The 25,021-nt window shown below is 37.7% G+C and overlaps 1 protein-coding gene across 2 annotated transcripts in view; it reads right to left on the bottom strand.

Annotated features, from left to right (window-relative positions):
- Nucleotides 1-25,021, bottom strand: part of ADHFE1 (alcohol dehydrogenase iron containing 1) — a 30,783-nt gene that overhangs the window by 4,581 nt on the left and 1,181 nt on the right. The window contains exons 1-13 of one of the 2 annotated variants that reach the window (XM_069100044.1): nt 23,891-23,939; nt 20,589-20,626; nt 16,590-16,636; nt 14,456-14,509; nt 14,117-14,271; nt 13,339-13,535; nt 11,950-12,027; nt 11,041-11,146; nt 9,959-10,111; nt 8,449-8,547; nt 6,872-6,950; nt 6,601-6,697; nt 1,501-1,658 (exon numbers count right to left, since the gene is read on the bottom strand). In XM_069100044.1, the coding sequence (XP_068956145.1) occupies nt 1,501-1,658; nt 6,601-6,697; nt 6,872-6,950; nt 8,449-8,547; nt 9,959-10,111; nt 11,041-11,146; nt 11,950-12,027; nt 13,339-13,535; nt 14,117-14,271; nt 14,456-14,509 (1,176 nt within the window). In that variant the 5' untranslated portion in view covers nt 16,590-16,636; nt 20,589-20,626; nt 23,891-23,939. Of the gene's footprint in view, nt 1-1,500; nt 1,659-6,600; nt 6,698-6,871; nt 6,951-8,448; nt 8,548-9,958; nt 10,112-11,040; nt 11,147-11,949; nt 12,028-13,338; nt 13,536-14,116; nt 14,272-14,455; nt 14,510-16,589; nt 16,637-20,588; nt 20,627-23,890; nt 23,940-25,021 lie in introns of those variants that run through there. The other variant, XM_069100043.1, reaches the window with a different exon arrangement.

The raw sequence follows: 25,021 nt of genomic DNA, 5'->3' as shown, positions 1-25,021 counted from the left end.
GGGAATGACTAAACAAGCTGTGGTATGTGATTATAATGGAATATTACTGTGCTATAAGAAATGACAAGCAAAATGACTTCAGAAAAACCTGGAAAACTTACATGAACTGATGCAAAGCGAAGTGAACAGAACCAGAACACTGTTTGATGAAGAACTGTGAATGACTTAGGTAAGTCCCAGCAATACAATAATTCAAGAAAATCCTCGAAGGACTAATGATGAAGCATACTTTCCAACTCCAGAGAAAGAACTGATATCGTTTGAACACAGGATTGTTTGAAGCATGCTATTTTTCACTTTCTTTCATTCTTTTCTTTTGAGTCTTCTTGTACAAAGTGACTAATATAGAAATATTTTACATAATTGTTCATATATCAACTATATCTGACTGCTTCCATCTCAGGGAGGGGGAAGGAGAAGCAGGGAGGGAGGGATAGAATTTGAAACTCAAAACTTAAAAAAAAGTTTGAAAATTGTTTTAACATGTAATTGGGGAAAAATAAAATATATTTAAAAAAATTATCCCACTCAATACAAGCTGAAAAAGTGGCTCAAGAGAGTCAAAGAGAGAAGAGATTAAGTCCTTCCAAACTATCTGAATATCTGCCTTGGATAGAGAAATATGAAGTGGTTCTAAATTATGGTGTTTAAAATAGATGTTTGCATGTACATATATACATCGATGTATATTTGGAGCCAGGGGCTTTTAGACATGACATAATTTGGTATAGCATATTTATATTAGCTATAAATATGCTGAGGGAAGAAAAATTAATAGGCACCCCACCCCCATTTGATACATTTTGTTTTGACTTGACACTTCCTAGGGTACACTGCTTCCCCCTTCTCCCCCAACCCGGAAAAAATCAAATTCTCAAAGTATGTTCGTGGAAAATTGTTAAGCAAGACTGTAACAGGTTTAATTTGAAAAGCACTGCTGTCCTTAACAAAAGAATAGATACATTAATTTTCCTTAAAGAAAGGTTATACTTAAACTTTAAAGTAGCGAAACTTTCAAAATGTTTTCACCCGTGACTGGAAAGAGTGCTTCATGGATGGGGGAAGGTGGGAGGTAAATGAAAGATTTTTGTAAATTGAGGGAAAACCGTACAGAGAGGAAGGGAAGTTTCATTGCAAAGCCAAAGTATCTTGGGAGTCTTGCCTCGATTCTTAACGGACAGCCCTGTGGTTGCATCATAGAAGTATCAAGTAACAACACCTGGCTCTGTTTGTGCAGTTCTTTATGGAAAAACATAAAGGCAAAGGGACATTTGGCTCCCTCCTCCCTCCTCCCTCCTCCCTCCCCTCTGTCCCTCTTAAGAAAGGTCTGCCGTGCAGGGTGGGCTTGCGAAAGAGAAGTAACGTGTCTTCAGAGAGACCGTTGGATTTTATTTCTTTTAACATGAACCCAAATGAATCTCTTTTTTTCCTCCTAAAAAGAAATAAAACTTTCAAATACTTGCATTTCGTGGGGAGAACTCTGAGGATTGCCTGTCTTACCTGAGGCAGCGTGCCTTTGACTAGCGCCGGGATATCAGCTTTAGAATAACCAATGGCGGCTAAGCCGTCATCAACATTCAGATCAAATAAAAATTTCCGGAGCGTGTCAGCCAAAATAATCCCAGCATCTTTGATTTTGGCAGTGCGGATGTCGGCTCCTGAAATAAGTCATAAAGGCTGGACTGTGAGACAGAAAGAGGGGAGGAAGCCTGTTCTCAGCTGAATGTAATCATAATATCAGCTGAAGACTTAATTTGCACATAACTGTCATCTCTCTAACTCCAAGGAGAAGGGCCAGCAATGTTGTCTTTGCCTGAAGTTAGAATAACTTGTAAAATATGGCATGAAACCAGCCAGGCGTGGCGACACCGCCAAGGAAACATGTAGTACCGCTGGCTGAGCGCAGACAAGTTGGCAGACAGAGCCAACTCCTTTTCCCGCCTCTCCGGAACTATCCTTTTTGAAAAATGACCTTGACCAAAAACAAACAAAAAACCCCAGACACTCAAATCCTTCCTTCGAAATCCCCCCAAACTTGTCCTTGGCTTGGGAGGAGGGAAAGGAAAAGAGACCAAGACAGCAAGCCTAAGAAGGGGGGAAAAGCTTGCATCTGAAACGGGGGCTGACACTTTTGGAGGAGAAAACTTGACAATCGTAAATTTCAAGGACTGGAATTTGCTGACATCTAGAGGTGTATTCTTTTAATTTCTCATAGCTCCCCTCCCCAGTAACATTTTGATTCTAGAAAGTAGAGGCTTTGAAAACATCTTCCTCTTCAGCAGAGATACAGAAAAAATACAAGAAAGGTCATGAAAATAAGAACAATCACAACAACAAAACAGGAAATAAAACATACGTGTGTGTACACATATGCACACACAGAGGTAAATGTTACATTGGAGGAAATACCTTCTGGTTATTATAATCAATTGCTCAATCAGTTGATTTCATTAGATTGCAAGCTCCCAAAGGGCAGGAACAACCATCAAATAATAAGGAGCTGTGGGCCATGCACATATGAATTCTCTGAAATGACATTTCTAACATGGACATTTATAATGAGGAGGAGAGGAGAAAATCAGATTGTAAACAAATGTAAGGTTTGGAAGGAGATTCTGATATTGTTATGAATTCATTCTGTTATTAATTCCTAGGAAAACAGGTCTGCAACTGATTAAAGTACATTATACCCTCAGACAGGGACACTTCTAAAGGACAGAAGAGCAAAGGCAATTTTATTCTGTTTTTCAAGACTTTCAGGTAATAAGATTCCATAATCACCTATTTAAATTCATCACATGGTCTAACCACCATTACTGTCAAGAAATTAAGACCTATATTGACACAAGGTAATATTATCATTAAAACTAACTATAATCTCTTATGTTTCAGTGTACGCTAATTTTTTCTCTTCCTTTGTCAGAAAAAAGAACAAAAATTAACCATACTTTCTATATAATAATTCTTCCATTTTTATGACTGTTTTTGTAATCCAGCAGTGTCTTCTGCTATATTTTGACAGTTGGAAAACTTGAGACGAAGTATAAAGGATAATGCAGGGTATTATTTGTTTGCATGTTTGTTTTTTGGGGGGAGAGGGCAATTGGGGTTAAGTGACTTGCCTAAGGTCACAGGGCTAGTGTGTGTGTGTGTGTGTGTGTGTGTGTGTGTGTGTGTGTGTGTAAATGTCTGAGATCAAATTTGAACTCAGGTCCCCCTGACTCCAGGGCTGGTGCTCTATTCACTGCACCACCTAGCTGTCCCACAGGGTATTATTTGAAGGAAGAAAAAGGAAAGTTTTACAAGATGCAGAAAAATCTGTGGATTACTCATTTTAGAGACTAGTCCCTTTTTGGCAATGGAAATTACTGCATCAAAAGACAGCAATGTGTGTTTCCTTTTGTTAGAAATCAGGTCACAGCTTAAAAACAATTCAGATTTATAGAAAATATGAAAATAAACCCAATAAAATTATACAAATACTAACTAGATATAGAGCAGTTGGATGGGAGGGCAGCTTGGCTATTGAGTTATTCAGTCAACCTAGGTTTGGAGGAGCTGAAATGTGGCTTAGGCAGGAGGCTGTAATATGAGAGGAGTACTTTTATAGCTTCCCTGATTCTGGGAGGGCAGCCATGAAACACACCATCAAAAACTCTAGATTTCGTTGTGAGGTGTATTACAATGTAAAAATATTGGTGCTGGATGGAAACAAAATCTCAGATCACTTAAAGAACATTTTTTAAAGTGGAAGACAAAGGGGAAAATTAAAAAGCTAGGATAACTAAGTGGTACAGTGAATAGAACACTGGGCCTGGAGTCAGGAAGACCTGAGTTCAGATTTGATCTCAGACACTTAACAGCTGTTTGACCCTGGGCAAGTGACTTAACTTTGTTTCCCTCAGTTCCCTCACCTGTAAAATGAGTTGGAGAAAGAAATGGCAAACCACTTTAATATATTTGCCAAGAAAACTCCATATGAGGTCACGAAGAGCTGGACATGACTGAACAACAACAAAAAGAGAAAAGTTTAAGATTTCAAAAAGGGCCGTACAGCATTTTAATGACTCAGTAGAACATGACATAAAACAAACTTGAACAAAAAAGGTTATATTTTTGTAACTGAAGCTTTACATTGCTGAAAGGACAAATGATTAGTTCTTAATACACAAGTCTTACCCAAAAGGGGAGATAATTTCTCAATACTTTCATTAGATTTCTTGGATGTTAGTTAATTTTAGTCTTTAAATTATCTTTGCTAACCATAATTTAAAGTTAACAGTTGGGACTCCTCCTCCCTTTGAAGTCTGGATACATTACAAAGCTACTCCAGTACCAGTTTGGGGATGGTACATCCCAGAGAAACGGAAAAGTGAAATAGAATAGCTTTTTTCCCCTAAAGATTAACAAAAATGGTCACAGGAAAGTCAATCTTCCTGCAGCAAGTATGGCAATATCAAATTGCTTTGTGACAATGCTCATTCACTCTAGGTTTTTTTGGGTAATATTATATGAATGTATAATAAGAATAAGGGAGGTTGAGCTCTCGGAGTACTCATTGCGCACTCAGTGTATGACCTGGAACCCAGGAAGGATCACAAACACAGATATACAAGAGCATGGATAACAAGTGGAGGGAGATAAATGGTATGGAGTTTATGGAAGTTCAGCACTTACTGCTAACTTTTAAAAGAACTAGAAAATGAAGCCAGAATAACATGATGACATAGTCTGGCTAAATAGATATCCTGGCTAACAGAAAGTTAGCATCTATATTATAAGTATTTCAAAAATTTTTAATCCTTTAAAAATTGTTAATATACTTGTGTTGTACATAAAATTCCCCAATTAGATAATAAAGAATTGGGGTGGGGCAGAGAGAATGGAGAAGGAAGGAGCAAGGCCTCAAATGAAAATGTCATTGATGTCCAAAATAATTCTGAGGGTCTCTCAGGGTCTAAAAGTACATCAGAATTATCATTAAGGACATCAATCATACAATATAGCAATATTGTATCAATACAATATCATTTCCCCCAAATCTCATTATTTGGATATACTGGGTATTGGATTCTGGACAAGTGGGGTTTTATGGTATAGCTTGGATTTAATTTAATTTATTAAAATTATTTTTCAAAAATGGATATAGCAGCCACTTTAGACATCAGTGGAAGATTAGGAGTTGCACTTTCAGGAGGGAGAGTAATTGGTGAATACTATTAATTACTGTAAAATTAGTGGAAACAGTATTTCCATTTAATTGCTCATGTTTATAGGATCTAGAGCTGGGAAAGAACTTAAATCATGTAACCTAACTCCTTTGTTTAACAGATGAGGAAACTAAGACCCAGAAGTACTAAGTGACTTGTTAATCACATTAAAGAATCATAGAGTTGAAAGGAAACTTAGTGGTCATAGGATCACAGTCTGGAGCTGGAAGGGGCCTTAGATGTCAGAGTCTAACTCCCTGGTTCTACAGATAAGGACCTAAAACCCAGAGTCCCAGTGACTTGTATGGCAGTCACACCAGCTCTAAGTGGCAAAGTCAGGCTTTGAACCCAGATCCTTGGACAGTAAAGCCAAAGCTATTTTTGTTGTTTTTTTCGGTCCTTTCAGTCACGTCTGACCCTTTGCGATCCCATTTGGGGTTTTCTCAGCAGAGATACTGGAGTGGTTTGCCATTTCTTTCTCTAGTTCATTTTATAGATGAGGAAACTGAGGCAAGGTAACACAGGTAATAAATGTCTGAGGCCGGGTTTGAACTCAGGAAGATGAGTCTTCCTGACTCCATGCCCAGCACTCTATGCCCTGTGCCACTTCGTTGTCCCAAAGCTACATAGTTTATCAATCTGTCCAGAGCAAAAAGTCCCTCTCTAGAATTTCTAGCTGATGGCCATTGGGCCTCTTTGGATACTTCATAAGAAAGCTTTCTATACTTAGAAACTTCTTTCTTACATTTAGCTGAAATATGTCTACTCTTTGTTACCCCATTTGGGGTTTTCTTGGTGGTTTGCCATTTCCTTCTCCAGCCCATTTCACAGGTGAGGAAACTGAAGCAAACAGGGGTAAGTGACTTTTCAGGAGTCACACAGCTAATAAGGGTCTGAGGCTGTATTTGAACTCAGGTCTTCCTGACTCCAGCCTCTGTGCTCTATCCACTGCACCACCTAGCTCCACAGAATAGTCACTACAAAATACTAATAGACCTGAAAGGAATGGGCCCAGTAGGCTGAAGGCTAGTCTTCATTGCATCACTTTCAATGATTTTATACTTTATTTATACTGGGATGAGTCACTTGATCTCTGTAGGCCTCAACTGCCCCATCTATCAAATAGGGATAACACCTTACTTACCTGAAGGCAAGGGGAAGAACCAGATGATCATTTATAGTCCTTCCTATAAGCTCTAAAATTTATGATTCAATGAAATATTGTTATAATCTAAGGTGAATTTCTGATTTATTTTGTGGTATCAAACTCTTCCCTCTCAGCAATAGCTTTAGATGATTACAATACAGTTTTGCCAATGGAAAGCAGCATTGAGAAGTTTATGTCATTTATACTTATAAAGTAACAGATTCGTGAATAGCAGGATCATACCCAAAATCTCTGCAGTCTCTAAGTGCCTCTCAGGAAACATTTGTGCCGTGAAAGTAAATACTGCAGGGGATGTGAGTACCACAGAAAGGCCATGTGGCTGCAGGTTAAAAAACAAAACAAAACACCAAAAAATGATGAGAATTCAAGGATGGTAGAATTTGTTCTTCAACCAGCAGGTTCTAAACAATGACCTGTTTATTATGTGATTCAAATAACTGAACATTAGCCCAAAGCTACCAAAAATAGACAATGGATTTAAAAGAAAAATTACCACCAAAGAATGGTCCACATTATAATCCTTTGCTTTATATGTCTTCACCAAACCAGAAATTGGGTAAGACATCCCATGGCTGGAAATAAAAGAAATGTCTCATTCAGATACCTGGATGTGAGAGTTTCAAGTCTTTAAATTAACAATAAAAAATTCTAACATAAAAAATTCTCCTCTAGGCATGGCACTCTATAAAACTTATTAATGAAATGGACTATATGAATACCACACACAATTCTCAGTTTCATGTAAACCTGCCCACTTCTCACTCCTGCCTAGGTGGCCTAGGAAGCTAGAGGAAATACTAGAACCAGAGATGTACTTCGTTCATGAACAAAACCTGTGAAGTATTTCAGTCCCAATACATATAGTATTTTGTGAGAAATGAATGTTGATACAAGAGAAAAAAAAGTTCCCATCTGTCTCCTAGCTTAATTGGCCTTCTTGTCTCCAAAGATGAGATGATATCACTCAGAAACCTTCTTTAACCAAATATAATGGAATTTTTAATGAACAACCTCATGATGCTTCCTCAGCACACACCCCCTGCAGGATGTTGTGTTCATTGGAAATGCTACAGACCAAAGGGAACATTGGAAATGCAATGTGTTCCTTAGTGACACATCATAGTCATCACTGATATTTGACCAAATGTTTAATTGAGTGAGGTTGGATAAATAGTTCTGTATGATAATGAAAGACTCTAGAATATCTATAGTATTAGTAAATGTACCAACTAACCTACAAGGTTATATATTTCATGTTTTCACCTATGTGTTTTGTTTTCTGTTTTGTATTATATTACGTGTATATGGAATCCCTGGTTTTCTTCAAGACTCAGCTGAAGCACACCTTCTACATGAAGCCTTTCCTGATCTCTCCCACACAGTTTCTAGGGCCCTTCTTCCCCCAAATACCTTGCATTTATTTTGTATAATATTCTATGTTTATAGATATACACATATACATGTGTGCATGTATAAATATATGTGTCTCTGTATCTACCTATATATGTAGATAAGGTGTCACCATTAGAATATAATCTCCCTGAGGTCAGGAACTATTTAATTTTTGTCTTTGTAGCTCTAGTACCTGGAATATAATAGGCACTTGATACTATAGTATAGAGATAAAGCTTTATTCATTTTAAAAAAATCTCTCTGGATACTTAGAGTAGTATAGGCACTTACATGTAGAAGTTGAATTAAACAGAACAGTACTGGAGAAGGTTAGTTCTACTAACCGTTTTTTTTTTCTTTTTTCCTTTTGGAGATGGTAGTGGAAAATATAAAAGAGTAAATGTCTTCCTTGAAGTCAACAATTAATGACATTAATTTATTCAACAAATATTTAATGAGTATCTACCATGTGTGAAGTGATAAGTTGGATGTAGACAATAAGATTATTTCCTGAACTCATGGGTTTTACAGTCTAATAGATGAATTTAAACTACCCGTTAACTGAGAAAACATTTACAGTAGGTTAAGTTGAAGTCCTCATAATAATATCTCTAAATTTGCCCACTTGTCTTAAATGTAGACATTGAGATGAAGAAATCAGATCTGGGCTTAATTTACCAGAGATGAACTCCAGCATTTCCAAAGCCAATACCAGCAAAAGCACTTGCCAAGTGCATGTTGGACCTTGCCTCAAGGTCATCAGGATTTCTGACAGCTCTGTGAATGACAGAAATAAATACCCAATAAATACCCATATACATATATAAAGTCAGAAAGAACTGAGTTCAAATTTGACCTCAGGTACGTATTAGCTGTTTGACCCTTGGTATGTCACTTAACAGTTGTTTGCCTCAGTTTCCTCAACTGCAAAATGGCAATAATTACAGCACGTCCCCTGCAGGGTTGCTGGAAAACACTTGGCAAAGTATCTGGCATTACACAAATGTTTACTATTTCCATCTCCTAAATTCTGCATCCTTCTCCTCCACCCCTTCCTTCCCTATACCTAACATTACTCTTTGCACACAGTAGACTATGTTTGTTGTTAAATAAAATCAATAATGGCCACATTGGGCCAGAACCATGGTATATCTGGCTCAATAATCTCTAGTAAGATGTAAAACTATTGAGGGCAAGGATTGTTTTATTTTCATCTTTTTAGCTCAGCGCCTGTGTCATTATCTTGAACATGGTAAATGCTTAAATATTTGGTGAATGAATATTTTCCTGGTAATAGGGGCCCCAAGAAATGTTCATGATTGTCTTGCAAGTCTAACTACAACCTTGAAGGTTATATAGATATTAGACTCTATTCAAAATTATTTATGTGCTTCATAAATGTGTTTAAACCCTTTTTAAAATTCATATATACTTTTTGCCATTACTAACTTCCTCTTGGTTGTAGCACCATAATTTATGACTCACTAGATTAAATATCACAGATAAACAGAACATTAGAGTCAGAACAGGTGTTAGAAAACCACTAATCCAACCCTCTCCTTTTCCAGACTGAGGAACCTAAGTAGTAACTTCCTTTTATTTGTCCTTACCTTATTCAGTTTCCAAAGAGTGTCCACTCTCATCTTGACTAATTACTGACATAATGCATTTTAAGATAGGTAAAGCGGTTTATATACATTATTTCACTTAAGCCTTACTAGAAGCCTGTAAGATAGGTACTACAAGTATTGCTATCTTCATTTTATAGGCAAGGAAACAATTTCAAAAGGGTTGATTTGTTCACGGTTAGTTACACAGCTAGCGTTAGAAGGGGAATATGATTTTGGGTCTTCCCAAAAACAGGTTCAGCACTCTATGCTGCCTTACAATCCTAGAATTCTGGGTTATGGTGAAAGACCTCATCCATACCATTTGGGATTTTATGGATTTTGGTCATGTTCCCCTCTTGGCCTTTTAATCTTTGCCTTTCTGGTTTGGAGGACCCTAGTCTTTTCAGTCTATACTTATACATCAATCCTTTATATTACGTTAGTGGACCTTCTCCAACTCCATGATGCCATCCTGAGGTCAAATGATCAGAACGAGTGCAGTATTCCAGAAGCAGATACCTCATGCTTTCATATAAGAGTAGGACAATGTTTTAGTCTATATAACAGGCAGAGCATACCTCTTCAGATACTTGGCAACAATTTGAAGTGCATGTATGGCCCAGACATCACTTATAGGGTTGCTGCCCTGATAAGCCGGTCGATTGATTGGATTTAAAGGGCAAGGGCTTCGCATGTGGTAAGGAAGGGCTGTGTATGATTCCAATGCATGGCTGGAAAGGAATAGTAAAGCAAATGAATGAAATGAAAGAGCTGTATTCTCTCTATACAAGATACAAATCATTGCTCTGAAAGTTTTTAATGTGTGTTCCACTGTGGATATGCCATTAGACCTTCTATTTATGAGCTGTGGCTGCTTTTGGTTTTACCTGTCCTGGAGGGGGTAGCTCTTAAGCTCTGTGACTCTTTAAGTAAATATATTAGGCTTCTTTAGGCAAAACAAACTTACATATTGATTTATTTCATTAACTAGCAGATATTATGAACTATGAACAGAATTGATAGCTTTGGTGGTAAGTAGGGCTCACACTTAAAGTTCTCACCACCAGTCCCCAACCTCAACTTTTTCAAAGCACAAAGCCCTCTTTGGAGGTACCAACTCCTCTTGCTCCCCTTTGATGCCAAACTTTTTCTCTTCCTACCTTCACTTTCTCTCCTGTGCCTTACCCTATCTATTTAAACTTCACTCCTTCCTACTTTCAAGTTGACATTTAGCTAATCTAATCATCTTATTTTTATTGCTGTTCAGTCATTTTCAGTTTTCCAACTCTTCATGACCTCTTTTGGAGGTTTTCTTGGCACAGGTGTTGGAGCAGTTTGCCATTTCCTACTCCAGATTATTTTGTAAATGAGGAAATTGAGGCCAATTAGGTTAAGTGACTTGTCCAGGGTCACATGGCTAATTAGTGTTTGAGGTCAGATTTGAACTCAGGAAGATAAGTCTTCTTGACTCCAGGCCTAGCCACTATCTACTCACTGTGCCATCCAGCTGCCCCAATCTTATTTTACTTATGTACTAATAGGAAAAGACCCCTGGTACTTGCACAACAGACTAAATTTATCATCCTGATTATACTGTAAATAACAGAATATATACAGTTAAAAAAAAAGAGCAACTTCAAAGTTTATATATGGTCCTTACCAAAGTACATCAAAACCACTGTTAGCTACCACCCGGGGGGGCATGTGAAGAGTGTGCAAAGGATCAATTATTCCTAGGGTTGGTTTGATAGCTCTAGAGGCAATACCTACAACATAGAAATTATAAGAATGAATTAAACTCATGAATATAATTTTTAAAAATGAAACACTTTTATGATAATTCTGAAAAAAAAATCAAAGAGATGAGATTCCTTACTTTTATGTTAAAGGGCCATGACACATAGTGAAATTATACTGACAAATAAAGAGAGGTCACTTAGCCCTTCAGCTTTAGTTTTAATTACTTATGGCTAAAATGCTTCACTGGTGATCCAAGTATTACACAATAGAGGTTATACCCCATTTTAACTATGACACAGGTCATTGTGGCTGCTGCAATAAAAACAGCTAGCTAAGCCCCCATTTTGCTATGCTAGAAAAGCTCAAATATGATGGTCTGAGCCAGAGTCCAGGAAAGGAGCATCTGGGCAAAATTAAACTGGTAGTGAAATGTGACTGCTGGGTTGCTGTTGTTTTTTAGGGAAGGGGAAAATGTGGAAAGGAGTAAAGTATGCATCACAAATACGTATCATAATTTCTTAGAAAGGAAGATATCTTATTGGTAGTGGTGGGGGGGAGATTGGCATCTCTCTTATAGCTATGAGACAAATCTCTACTAAAGTTATACGGTTATAACTAAACCAAAGTGACTTTGAATGGTTATTTATTTGTATGTTTATATTGAGAAGGGAAGAAAAAATGTATATATGACTAGAAATAAGATATTCAATCTTATTCTCTTTATTTTTCTTATATCAGGTTGTTTTTTTTTTTTAAATAAAGCTTGGAAAGCAAGAGAGATGATGAAGCCAAGACTATCATGATAACTTACTGACATTAACATTCTTACCAGTTTTTACTTTTAAGAGCTCATAGTCAAAAATGGCAACCCCTGTAGTCTCACTCCCAGTTCCAGCTGTAGTTGGGACTAGAATAAGAGAATATCAATATCAGAATGCATCTCAACAAAGGCTTATGGAAATATTTAATCCAATCTCAGAAAACAAGGGACAAAATGACATGGCAGCAGGTCAGCTCTCCTGACCTCATTCATTCATTCATGTTAACAAAGTCTGCATTAGTTAGTGGAGGTGCATTATGGGAAGCTGGAGTCTTTCACACCAGTGAGTGCACCAACAGCCACAGCTGTGCGTTCACTCACAAGCTGCTCAGCAGCCCTTGTAAGAAAACCCAAATGTGGGCTCTCTGAAAGGCATCTCCTCTGGCAACAAGCATGGCAATGTTCTGCTTTTGCTATGCTTCATGGTTCTGGACATCCTGTCAAGGTTTTAAACTTTGCTAATCACCCCTCTGTGTGATGCTGACACAGTTTTCACCAGGGGGTGCCATTTGCCAGACATCAATTATCCTCCTTCCTGCTGATACCTAATTCATGTCAAAACACTTCATTTGTCATCAACTGAATCCCACCACACATCACATCACAATGATCCTTTACAATAGGCAATGGGGTAGGGGTGGAGGTAGGAAGGACTGTTTTTAAGTGTAGATGTAAACACTTCAGCTAAAAAACCCCCACAATATTGATAAGCTGCCCATAAAAATAGGAAGGGCAGAAGGACATAAAGATGCTAAAGCGTGATGTGACTGGAGAGAAACCAGTGTCATTTGCATTTGCATGTCTGTGAAGAAATGGTAGGGAATGGAGCAGATGTAATTCACAATCACTCCCATAATGTAGCTGATGCTGCCCACATGTCACTGGGAAGGGACAAAGCATGAGGACAGCTGAATGGTAGCTCATACAGGAGAAAGGGTTAGGCCAACACCAGAAAAAACAATGAATTGTACCCTGCAACACCTCAGTACCCAGTAAGATGGAGAAAGATTTATAACCAATATGAGTACAATATTCTGGGTCCAAAAGCATAAAATTATTTGGTAAAGGGGCATGGTGTTGGGTAAAGAATTATCCTTCCCACATGGCTACTATTTCATGATTTAAATTAGGGATTTTTCCATTCACAAATTTTCCTCATCTGTGGAATAATAAAGACTGAAGAAATCAGACGCTAATATTCCATAATACCCATTTGTTTTCCTCACTAAGCTGTCAAAATCCTGAAGTAAAGTCAAAACAAGGTATCACCCTTGTTGATGAACTGTCTTTTATGAAGTTGGCATTCTTAAATTGTGGGATTAAATACAGAGGTAAGATTCCCTCCTCCCTCCCCCCAATGCATCGAAGGTGAGGAGGTTAAGGAAAAGTACACTTTACCTGCAATCAGTGGCTTAAGAGTCGCAGTGACAGGTTTTCCTTTCCCAATGGGAGCATTGACATAATCTAAGAAATCATGATCAGGGCTGGATGCATACAGGTTGGCAGCTTTACAAGTGTCTATGGTAGAGCCACCACCCACAGCAACATAGGCATCAAATGCTCCTCTTTTGGCAAATTCAATAGCTTCCATGAAGCTTGGAGGAGAAAAAAGAATCTTTGTCATCTTTCGTCAGAAATTGGTGTTCATATTATTAAATACTTATGTTTAATGACAAGTATTTATTAAATGCCTGCTATGTTTTGGGCACTGTGCTAGATGCTGAGTATATAATGACCAAGATGAAAGAGTTCTTGACCTTGAAGAGTTTACATTCTACTTCAGGGAAATAATGTGGAGAGGCAGCATGGTGTAGTGTAAAGAACACCGGACTTGGAATCAGAAAGACCTGGGTTCCAATCCCACTCTGGACACTTATTAGCTGTGGGTCCCTGGGCAAGTCACTCAACCTCTGTGTGCCTCTGTTTCCTCATCTATAAAATGAAAGGATTGAACTAAGTGGTCTCAGAAGTCCCTTTCAGCTCTAAACTTGCAATCCTATGGACATGCACACAGGAAATATATTGTAAAGAGTTTACAGAAAATAGAAACATAGTAAAAAGAGGATGGGGAACACTAACATAAGGCCCCATGCAAATATTAAGTAATAAGACTGTATTTGCTATCATTTGAGGGAGCCAAAATCCTCCCCATATTTCACCTCCCCTCCCAGAATACCTTTTATCAGTTGGTTCCACCCTGACGTCATCGTAAACTTTAAAGTTTATGCCATTCTTTTTTAAGGAATTCATGACTACTTCTATTGGTGGCAGCTGGGAAAGGTTCTTATCTGTCATCAAACAAACATTTTTAGCACCCATATTTTGAAGGTCCTATAACACAAAAAAATAATTCTGAAGTGATAGCTGGATTTGTTAGAACCATGGCTCTCTTGACAGATAAATCAGAACAATTCAATTCCTAGAGTGCCATTTTTACTAGCACTCAGTTATCACATGATTATTTTTATTTTTAATGGATGCCTACAAAGTAAAATGTAGACTCTTAAATACTTACCATGCCCACTTCTTTTGTCACTCCTGCCCCATATCTAATATTTGAAACTGCCATCTGCAAGAAAAAAGTGCAGTTGTAACAATATGATACATATGTAAATAGTGATGATGATGATGATAAAGACTTAACATAAACACTTTAACATAAAATTCCTATCTGCCATCTTCTCTTCCCACAATCTTACCACTATAACAGGCTATTAAAGAAATAGTCTCAATATGGAAATTTTTACATGATTGCATGTGTATAACCTATAAATGATTGGTGATCATCTAAGGGAGGGGGGAGAGGAGGGAGGAATAGAATTTGGAACTCAAAACTTAAAAAAAACCTGAATGGTAAAAAATTATTTTAACATGTAATTGGGAGAAAAAATATGTGTGTGTGTGTGTGTATATTAAGAAAAAAAAAAGAAAGTCTCACCCTACCTTGAGTAATATAAAATTCCTAAAGCACAGTTCTGATTATATTACACAGTGCTCTGCTCAAAAATCTTTATGGGTTCCCTATTGCCTATAGCATAAAATGCATACATACTTCTTGGTGTGGAATTAAGACCTTTCACAATCTAGTTCCAACCAACTTTTCTACCTTATTTCCTATCATTCCCTGCCACGTACTCTACAATCCAGCTGACAAGCTAGACATTTTGTCTCGTTTGCATTACCTATGGCCTAGAATGTATTTCACCTCTGCCTTTTTATTATTTATTTATCGGAACTCTTTATTCCTTTCAGGTTTTTCAGTTCAAGTGTATGTCTTTCAAGGAGCCTCTGATCTGCTTCCCTCCTCCAAGTAAATATGTCCTACCCCCTCACATTTTCCTAGAGTCCTTTCAGTGGATCATTCTTCACTTCCATCATACTCTTTAGCTTATTTGTGTACTTGTTGTTTACCCCAATAGAGTATGAGCTCTTGTGAGGGGAGAGACTTTTTTTTTGGTAAGGCAATCAGGGTTGCCCAGGGTCACACAGCTAGCAAGTATCAAGCATCTGAGGCCAGATTGGATCTGCTGGGCCACCTAGCCGCCCCAACATCATCACTTTTTACACCTGTATTTCCTATGCCCTTATACAATGCTTTGCATATTGTATGCCCTTAGTATGCTTGTTGAACTGGAATGAACCTATGACATATTTAGTCTTACATTATTAGCTGAAAATCTATGGAACTGGAATTTTTTATCACGTCTGTATGACAGAACAAGAAGGCTTCTAGGCATTCATTATCTGTTACACAGAGCTTCAAGATGCTTTATGTATGTTATTTCATTTGGTCTTCATAATAATGTGGTGAGGTAGGTCCTATTATTATCATCCCAGTTTTTCAGAAGAAGAGACTGAGGCAAAGAGAAGTTTAGGTGACTTTCCCAAGGTCATACATGGCTAGTATTTGAGGAAAAATTTGAACACAGGTCTTTCTGACTATAGGTCTGACACTCTATTCTTGCACCACCTTGCTGCCTCACAAGAGATATAATGTTAACATTATACCCTGAATGTATTTTGTACTAGAAAGGATCCCTACAATCATAATGAGTTTATATCAGTTTAATTATTAGGTTTACAAATATAAATATTTGGTGATTACAGTAATTATAGCCTTAAAAATCACTGCTTAGCTAGGCTGCACCGTGGATAGAGTGCCCATAGTTGGGGAGATCTGAGTTCACATTTGACCTCAGACACTTACTAGCTGTGTGATTCTAGGCAAGTCATTTAACCTCTGTGCACCTCAGTTTCCTGATCTATAAAATGGGGATAATCATAGCATCTACTTCCCAGGGTTGTTGTGAGGATCAAATGAAATAATCATTGTAAAGTGCTTATTATGTTATTATTACTATTTGTCAGAAGTGATCTTGGTCTCAGGGGTGGCTTTACATATCAAATGTGTGAAGACAAGCTTTGCTAAGCTTGAAGAGGCTCATTTACCAGGTTGGCAGAGAGGTGATCATGATTTTTTTTTTGCTACAGCCATTATAAATATGATGTACTAAATTGTAGAGAGGCTGCTATTTCTGTCACAGTGATGACTTTAGAAATGCCTTAACTATTGAAGCAAACCTTAAAAAGACACCAGATAAACTAAGTATCATTTTCTCTGATCATTCATTAGAAAGATTGTTTTCTACCTCAAATGCATACTCTGTTGTTTTCTCTGAGGCAGGAAGTCCAGGAGCTGGAAGAGAAAGAAGTTGAATGATAAAAATCTATATCAAAGTGAACCTCAGAAAACAAAATCATTACTCAAAATTGATTCAAGTTTCCAAACAGTGGACATTTCAGTTTGCCCTTGTATGAAACACTTTTTTTTAAAGAAAAAGTTGTGTCAGGTTTTACTGTTGCAATTTCAATTAAACTTAAAATATGTTTATTTAAGGTTAGCCTATAGACTGATGTTATTGGAGGCACGACTGATGCCAACATTATCTTAGTTCATTTGTTTTGGGGATGAAAGGAAGCACTAAGTCATTCAACATTTGAAAAACAAGGTTAACTTTGCCCTAACACAGCATACACATGAAACAAGGATGCAGTAACACTTTGCTTCCTTCTTTGGATAAAGCCCAAATCCCTCTCCATATGGAAATATGCTGGTCAGGGGGTCATCAGGGTATGGTGATTCAGGTGCTCTTAGGTACCCACCAAGTCCTACAGGGCTGCAACTTTTGAAGCCCTTAATGATCAGGAAACTGCAGTAGTCAGGTCCCAAAGACAGTTGTGTATTCTTTTAGAGAAAACCTCCCCATGGTGTGGGTGAGAGGAAAGAAGCTGTATCTAAGGAGATACCTATCACAGATGCTTATTTTGAAAAACGAACAGAATGCTTTTAAATCTTCTTCATTGAATACATTATTAACAGTGTAACTTAAAAACATGTCAAGTGTCTATAGCCTAGGTAAAATGAATTGCTATGTCCAGCCTAAGTAGTAAATAAATAAATAACTTACACAAATGTTATAACTCAAGCCATCTCAGATTAATGCTTAAATTAAAAATTAGGTTTGGCTATCACCTCAAATCGTATGCCAAGATAAATTCCAAGTGGTTACATGACTTAGACATAAAATGTAACATCATAAACAAATTAGAGGAACAAGGAAAAATATATCTTTTAGCTCTATTGATAGGGTAAGAGTCTCTGACCAAATAGAGACAGATTTCCCAAATTAAAATGGACAATACCAAGTATATAAAATTTGAATGTTTTGCACAAACAAAACCAATACAGCTAATATTAGAAGGGAAGCAGATAACTAGGCAAAAACACCTTTGTAGCAAGTTTCTCCGACAAGGATCTAATTTAATATTTTTATTGACTTTAATAATAGCTATCATTTATATAGTACTTTAAGGTTTACAAAGCACCTTACAAATCTTATCTCATTTCATCACCTAACAACTCTGGAATATAGGTACTATTATTTTCCCATTTTTTACAAATGAAGAAATTGTGGCAGAGGTTAAGTGACTTATTCAAAGTCACATAGCTTTTAAGTCTCAGATGCAGGATTTGAATTCAGGTCTCCCTGACTTCAGGTCCAGAACTCTACCCACTATATTACCTTTCCACTTGAATGTATAAGTTTATGAGTCATTCCCCAGTTCACAAATGGTCAAAGGATATAAACAGTTTTCAAAGGAAGAAATTCAAGCTATAGTCATGACTCTCTGAGCTACAAATTATTCAGCAGGTGCCAATCTGCATTGATTGAGGATGTTTCCTCATTAGAAGTTTCCTGACTAGGGGCCGCTAGGTGTTGCAGTGAATAGAGCACCAACACTGGAGTCAGGAGGACCTGAGCTCAAATCTGGCCTCAGACAGTTAACACAAACACAAAAACCTAGCCTCGTGGCTTTGGGCAAGTCACTTAACCCCAATTGCCCTCCAAAAAGCAAAAAAAAAGAAAAAAGAAAAAGTTTCCTGACTCAATGAAATCACAGGCCTGGTCCTCCAATGAATGATGATGGTGATGGTGATGGTGATGATGATTAGATCTGTGATTTCATTGGCAGCTCTGGGTAAGGAACTTCTATCAATGCAGACTGGCACCTTCTTAGCAACTTCTAGTTTTAAGATAATTGTCCAGGGAACCAAATTATAATAGTTTCTAATATAATACCTTTTCCACTAAAGTTTTACTCTGACGCCTTATCTTGGGGGTTATGGAAGGTGACCCTGGGTTTTCAAAGTTCATGCCAGTAAAGTGTGAGCTCTGGTTAGACCTGTCAAGTTAGAAAGGCTTTGAGTAGGGGCCTGGCTGATAGATTGTAGGTTGGTAGTCTCAGAACCAGCTTATCTAAATTGGAAGAGCTTCATCACCAAGTTGGCAGCAGGATGAAGAAATTTTTTTAGCCATAGCACCTCTGGAAGCCCATCTGCTAAAATGTGAAAGTGTTGTACTCTGTATCAGTGAAGGATGTGCTTATCCTGAGGAAATCACAGCTCTTTGGTTCTATAAATATACAATTAGCCAAGCTGATCTGTAGTTTTAAAGGACACAGATTTGTAGAACAATATTGGTTACACTTTGATAGTTTATTGTTTCCCTTGGTTCTCAAAGAGGACCAGGACTTCAGGAAGATGATGCCATGACTTGCAAGTGAAATGGATTTAAATGAGGAGGGTTGTGCAAGGTCACCAGCCTCATTTTCTCCTCCAGAGTCATCTGGGTCCAGTGGCGAGATATATGTCAGGACTACTGGAAATGGCTCCAGCTTTAGAGCTTTTTTAACTGTCCTCCCCCTCTTCTGTAGAGGAGATTCTAGACCTGCAATTTCTTCAGGAGGAAGATTTGTCTATAACTTAATGGCTTTAAAAAAAGGTCTGAGTCCCTTAAAGGTTGTGACTTGCTTATGGTTATATACTGTAGTACTTGTATATGTCAGAGGCAGAATTTGAATCCAGATCCCAGGTTTTCCTGAGGCTAATACTGGCCCTCTAGCCACAGTGCCATGCTTTCTCTATTATATTTTCCCCTTAAGAAAAATCAGGATGCAATAGAAACTGAATCCTTGATGCCTCTCTAAGAGCTGATTCAATATTTTGAAGTGGGAATCAAGTGATCCTTTGTTAATTCTTACCATAGCTAGAAGAAAATAACTGTGAAAAAGAAAAGACCTCTATGCTTTACAGGAGGCCCTAATGATTGAGTCACTCCCCAGCCTGACAGAGGAGCTAAAATCTGGATTCTGAAACAATGAATCAAGCTATGATAATAAGCTCCAAATTCTTTGGGGTTAAGCTTGAAATGCTGAGCCCCTGGACCAATATGGAAATGCACTATTATGTCTTCCTCTTTGTTCCCCTCCTTTACAAACTTCTCTGTTGTTTTCAGCTGTGGGTTTCATGCTGTTAGGCGCCTTCCTTACCACCCCTTGTCAGGTTGCTTGGGTTTGACCCTTCTTTCTAGGGTCTAAATCAGTTTTTGTACTACTAATTAATATGACATTCGATGGACATGCTGATGTTACAATGGGTATCCTGCTGGTTTGTTGGACAATAGATAATGTGAAGACAATGGACTTTGTAAAGGTTTAAAACTTTGTGGGACCAGGAGATTGTTCTTTTATTTTAGAAATTTGGAGAAATGCAGTGTTATTTTAAACACACACGCACACACACATGTGTGTACACACGCACACACAATCATCTGATAAAAAAAAACCCAAATACTAGTCTCTTTTCCTTAGAGAAGCCACTCTTGACTTTAGCTCCCTTTTCTGACTTCTATCAGAAGAAAATTTCATCTTGAAAAAACCCATTTTTGATGAATTCAGATTAAAGTTCAAATTCTATTTAAGCCACCATTTTCAGATCTGGCAAATCACTAATCTACAGTCCTGTGTGTGTCACTTCTATTAAGTGCAAAACACTGTATAAGTATGTACTTAATATCTATCCTTAACCAACATTATACATTAAGCTACAACTACATGATAATGTAATTCGGGAGGGTACAACTATTACCAATTTTATAGGGATAGGTCATTTAACCTTTTATGTTTACAGAGTCTCTGTCTCCCTCTTAAAGTTGTTTATTTTCTTGCTCTGCTCTTTGTCCCAATTTATAGCAGACTTGGATTGCAGAGATTAAAATTGTAACTATTTAAAAAATAAAATACATTACCTTGGGAATAAGTGTGAGAATGAGTTGGACACTGGCACCTAAGGAAAAAGAAAACAAGAAAAGATTTATTTAAGGAGAACCTGCAAAGTCAGAAGTTGAGATACTTGGCAGTAACTGTCCTACTATATTCCATTGCCCACATTGTATAAAATGCAAGATGGGTAATGAGTGGCTATTAGCCAATAAAGCATAAATATATCTAGAGATCCCTGTGGCTAGAAAGTGGATAATCTCCATAGCTATAGATGGACAGGAGTTAGACCATTTATTCATTCTTTAATCACTCATATTTATTTAACAAGTATTTAATTGAGTGCCTACTATTCTGGAGATACATTACCTACTATAACAGGTATTCAGTAAATATTTGTATAATCTATACTTCTGACCCAACTGATAAGTTTCTACCCCTTGAGTTCAAATCCCATCTCTAATGATGACCACTTGTTGTCCCATGACTTTAGTTTCCCCATGTGTAAAATGGTGGGATTGAACTAGATGGCCTCTGAGGTCCCTTCCAGGTCTAAGTTAATATTATTATCCTTTTCAAGGTTAACTCCTCCATCTATGTTCTCTCTCTTATTCCCTCCCACACCCCTTAGGAATTTGTTTTCTAAATTCTTCCCACTCTCTTGAATTTTCAATCTTTTGTTTCTTATGAGCTCTCTCCCCTTATGCCTTTAAATCACAACACAACCTCCTCATTTAAAACAAAAACCTTAATTTGACTCTACTCTTTCCCCAAGTGACTGTTCCTTTTGTTTGCTTCCTTTGACTTCCAAATATCTGCAAAAAGTGGCCTACCTTTTCTTCATTTATTTATTTTTCCCCATTTAATAGTATTTTATTTTTTCCAGTTACATGTAAAGATAGTTTTCAACATTCACTTTTGTAAGATTTTGACTACCAAATTTTTTTCTCCCTCCCTCCATCTCTTCTACCCTCCCCAAGATGGCAAGCAATCTAAAATAGGTTATACTTGTATGGACATATTAAAGTGGTCTACCTTTTCTTCCATTTCCTCACCATCCTTTTATCTCCTGAAAGCCATTCAGCCTGACTTCTGGTGGTTTCCCATCCTCCTAGTGAAACTACCCTCTTGATAGTGTAATGGGAATGTAAATTTGACGATCTTCCCTGCCCCTAGGCTAAAGTGCACCAGGAGCCTGGGGTGGGAGGCTTGTTTTTCTGTAGATATTTCTTGATTGGCCAGTGAGTCAATAAGGTTGTAACATTCTCTGAGCCAGGAGAAGGCTATATAAGCCCTGATGTGTAGCTTTGTTTTGGGGCTCACTTTGAGAAGTGTTCTGTGATTTGATCTGGATTCTGAGAAGCCGTTGTCCTGAGCCCCCCGGCTTTGAAAAACCCAGATGTTGATTGGGTATGGATGTAATGGTTGGACAGTTTGGAAAGCTGTCTACTTGATCTGTTTCTCTGACTTGATAATTCTGTCTGTGTATTCTGAAGTTCGGGGTGCTGACCTTTTTCCCCTGAACGAGGTAAATGATACATATCTGACTGATTAAAGTAAGCTTGTTAACCCATTTTGAGTTGCTTTCCTTTATCAAAGCAGATCCAAGAACCTGTGTGAGCAGCCACCCTAGGGACACCAGGTGCTTGCTGCTACAGATAGTGACTAAGTCAACAGATCCAGTGATCTTTTATTCATTTACCATTCTCTGTTCTTCTACAGAGTTAACACATCTGCATTTCTCCCCTTTGGAAACTTTATTCTCTCTTAGCCTCCAGAACTCTATAGTAATCTGGTTTTTCTTCTACTTCTCTGACTACTTTTTCAATCTTCTCTTGTTATTTAAACAGCGAGAGTTCATCTTATACAGGTTATATAAGATAAGACATATATTATATATATAGGTTTATAGAGGGCTTTTTATGATCTCAGAGGTCAATTCTTATTCTTTTGGGCAATCATTAGGGTATCTACCACAGGGTCTTGTACTTGGTATATTGTTGAGTGAATGTTTATTCATTATCATGAATGTTTACTGAATGGAAACATATTTTTATAATAAATCAAGACTGCCACCTAGTGTTTTGAATGGTAAAACATCAATGGATTTTATTTAGTGAAGTAAACATGTTGGAACTCTTATGAAACAAAAGTAACAGATCCTGATGACTCTCAACTATTCACAGTCAATAATTCCCTCCTCTCTTGGTTTTCATGACATTGCCCACTTAATGGGCTCATTGGAATTTCCACCAGAAGAAATTCAAGGACAAAATCCAAACTTGTCACTTTCAAGCCTGGATGTGTTTCGACATTAGTTACATTTTTAGGATCTGTCCTGGTCCTAGTGTGTAAGGTACCTCAAAGGGCCATCTAATCTTGTCCTATCATTTTAGAGATGAAGAGCCCACGTCCCAGGGACATTGATTTGGTTGAGGCCACATGAGTTCTTCCACCTAGAGCCAGTACACTTTCCACTGAGCCAGGCTGCTATGTTTAGATTTTCTTTCCATCTTATTTCCCCTTATGCCTTCCTGTCATAGGGCTTGCCTCAACTGAACACTTTTTACCTTCCTGACTATTTCTACTTGTATTTTTCTACTGCTTCCCCCCCTTTTCCATGTTTCAGTTGTTCATCCTTCATTTTCTAAAAGGAACAATGATTCAACTAAGGAAAGGATGTAAAATAGGTGGTAATGTCCTCCTTTGTAGGATGGCCTGAAATGTCTGACTCTTTGTGGCCTGACGGACCATAGAACACCAGGCACCTTCTACTATCTCTCAAAATCTGTTCTCATGTTCATTGCTTCCATGACGATATCCTTCTGCTTTTGATCTCTCCCAACATGAGGGATATTTCCAATGAGTCCTGTCTTCTTGTTATGTGGCCAAAGTACTTAAGCTTCAGCTTTGGTACTTGACCTTCCAGTGTATAGTTTGAGTTAATTTCTTTAAATATTGGCTGATTTGATCTCCTTGCTGTTCAAAGGACTCTCAAAAGTCTCCTCCAGCAACATAATTTGAAAGCTCTGGTTCTGTGGCACATAGCTTTTCTTAAAATCTAAATCTCACAGCCATACACTGATAGTGGAAAAATCATAGCTTTGCCTATCCATCACATTCCAGGTTCTTAGTAGATTGGATCTATAGTTCAAACACTCAACTTTTTTCTCAAATTCTAAGCATTAACAAATAGGGACTGGATATGAGATTTAATTGGCATAGGGAACTTCCAGGTGAGGAAACTCCCTCTAACAATGAAGACTGGCACCTTTTCTATGACTATCGTCTTAGAAAGTTACCTAGAACATTGAGAAATTTAGTGACTTACTATATATTGGGACAATACTTGAACCCAGGTCTTCTGACTCTGAGGTCAGCTCTCTACTATGTGATGCTGCCTGTCAAGAAGTATATAGGCGCTGAAATATCCAAATGACATATTATTAACAACAAATATGAAGGAGAAATGTGGGCATAAAGCATGGATATCAGATATGTAATGGAAAACACAAACCTGTCAGGAGTAAGAAATGGGATTTTGCATTTTAAAATGATATGATGATACTTCCCTCCCCTCTTCCCATTACTTGACAACCTCAGAACTATTGAGTATTAGTCCGAAAGGACCTTAGAGGTTATCTAGTCTAAAGCATTCATTTGGGAGATGATAAAACTGAAACCTACAAAGATAAGTGATTTGGGCTAGTATTCACACTAGCCAAATTGTGTGAGTCAGGCTGTTGACATTTGCCTTTGTGTTTGTAATTATTATTATTTAGGGATTGAGGGATATGGCCCTTGAGGCTGTATAAGTTGGATAATATTCAGGGAAGTTCTTCTTTCATTTATTAAGCACTTAGTAAGTGCCAGTCAAAAAGGGGAGCTGTGGGGCTAAATGAAGACTAAGTAAACACCCCTTCCCCCCAAGTCCCTGATTTCAAGGAGCTAACATTTTATTGAAAGGTATACAGATAAGTTTTTAAAAAGTAATTTCAGGTAGGGAAAAAGACATTAGTAATGGAAAGGGAAATCACTGGGCAAGTCCTTTAACCACTCATTATCTCAGTTTCTTCAACAGCAAAACAGAGATAACTGTCCTTGCACTGTGCACCTGGCAGGAATCCATCTTTTTTCCATTCATTTTTTGGAGAAGGTTCAGATTATGCTGAACCAAGTATTATTAACAGAATAACCTGTCTCAGGAACCTTCCTCCTCCCCCCCATCTTGAAGTGCTATAAAAATTTGAGTTATTACTATTATATTTAAATACACAAATGAATCTATCTTTTCTTTTTTTTTTTTTTTTTTTTTTTTTTTTTTGGCAATAAGGGGGGTTAGGTTTTTTCCCCAAGGTCCCACGGCTAGTAAGTGGTTTTCTCTCTGGCTGACTTTTTCCAACACAGCACCTCCTGACCTTAGGGCCCTTTCCCTATTCCCCTTTCCCTAGCCGCCCCTTCC

Source organism: Petaurus breviceps, unplaced genomic scaffold (genome assembly GCF_028583685.1).
Source record: "Petaurus breviceps papuanus isolate PSGF00001 unplaced genomic scaffold, PetGlider_PUasm1.0 38, whole genome shotgun sequence".
Lineage (NCBI taxonomy): Eukaryota > Metazoa > Chordata > Mammalia > Diprotodontia > Petauridae > Petaurus > Petaurus breviceps.
This window is presented reverse-complemented; position numbering and strand designations above follow the sequence as displayed.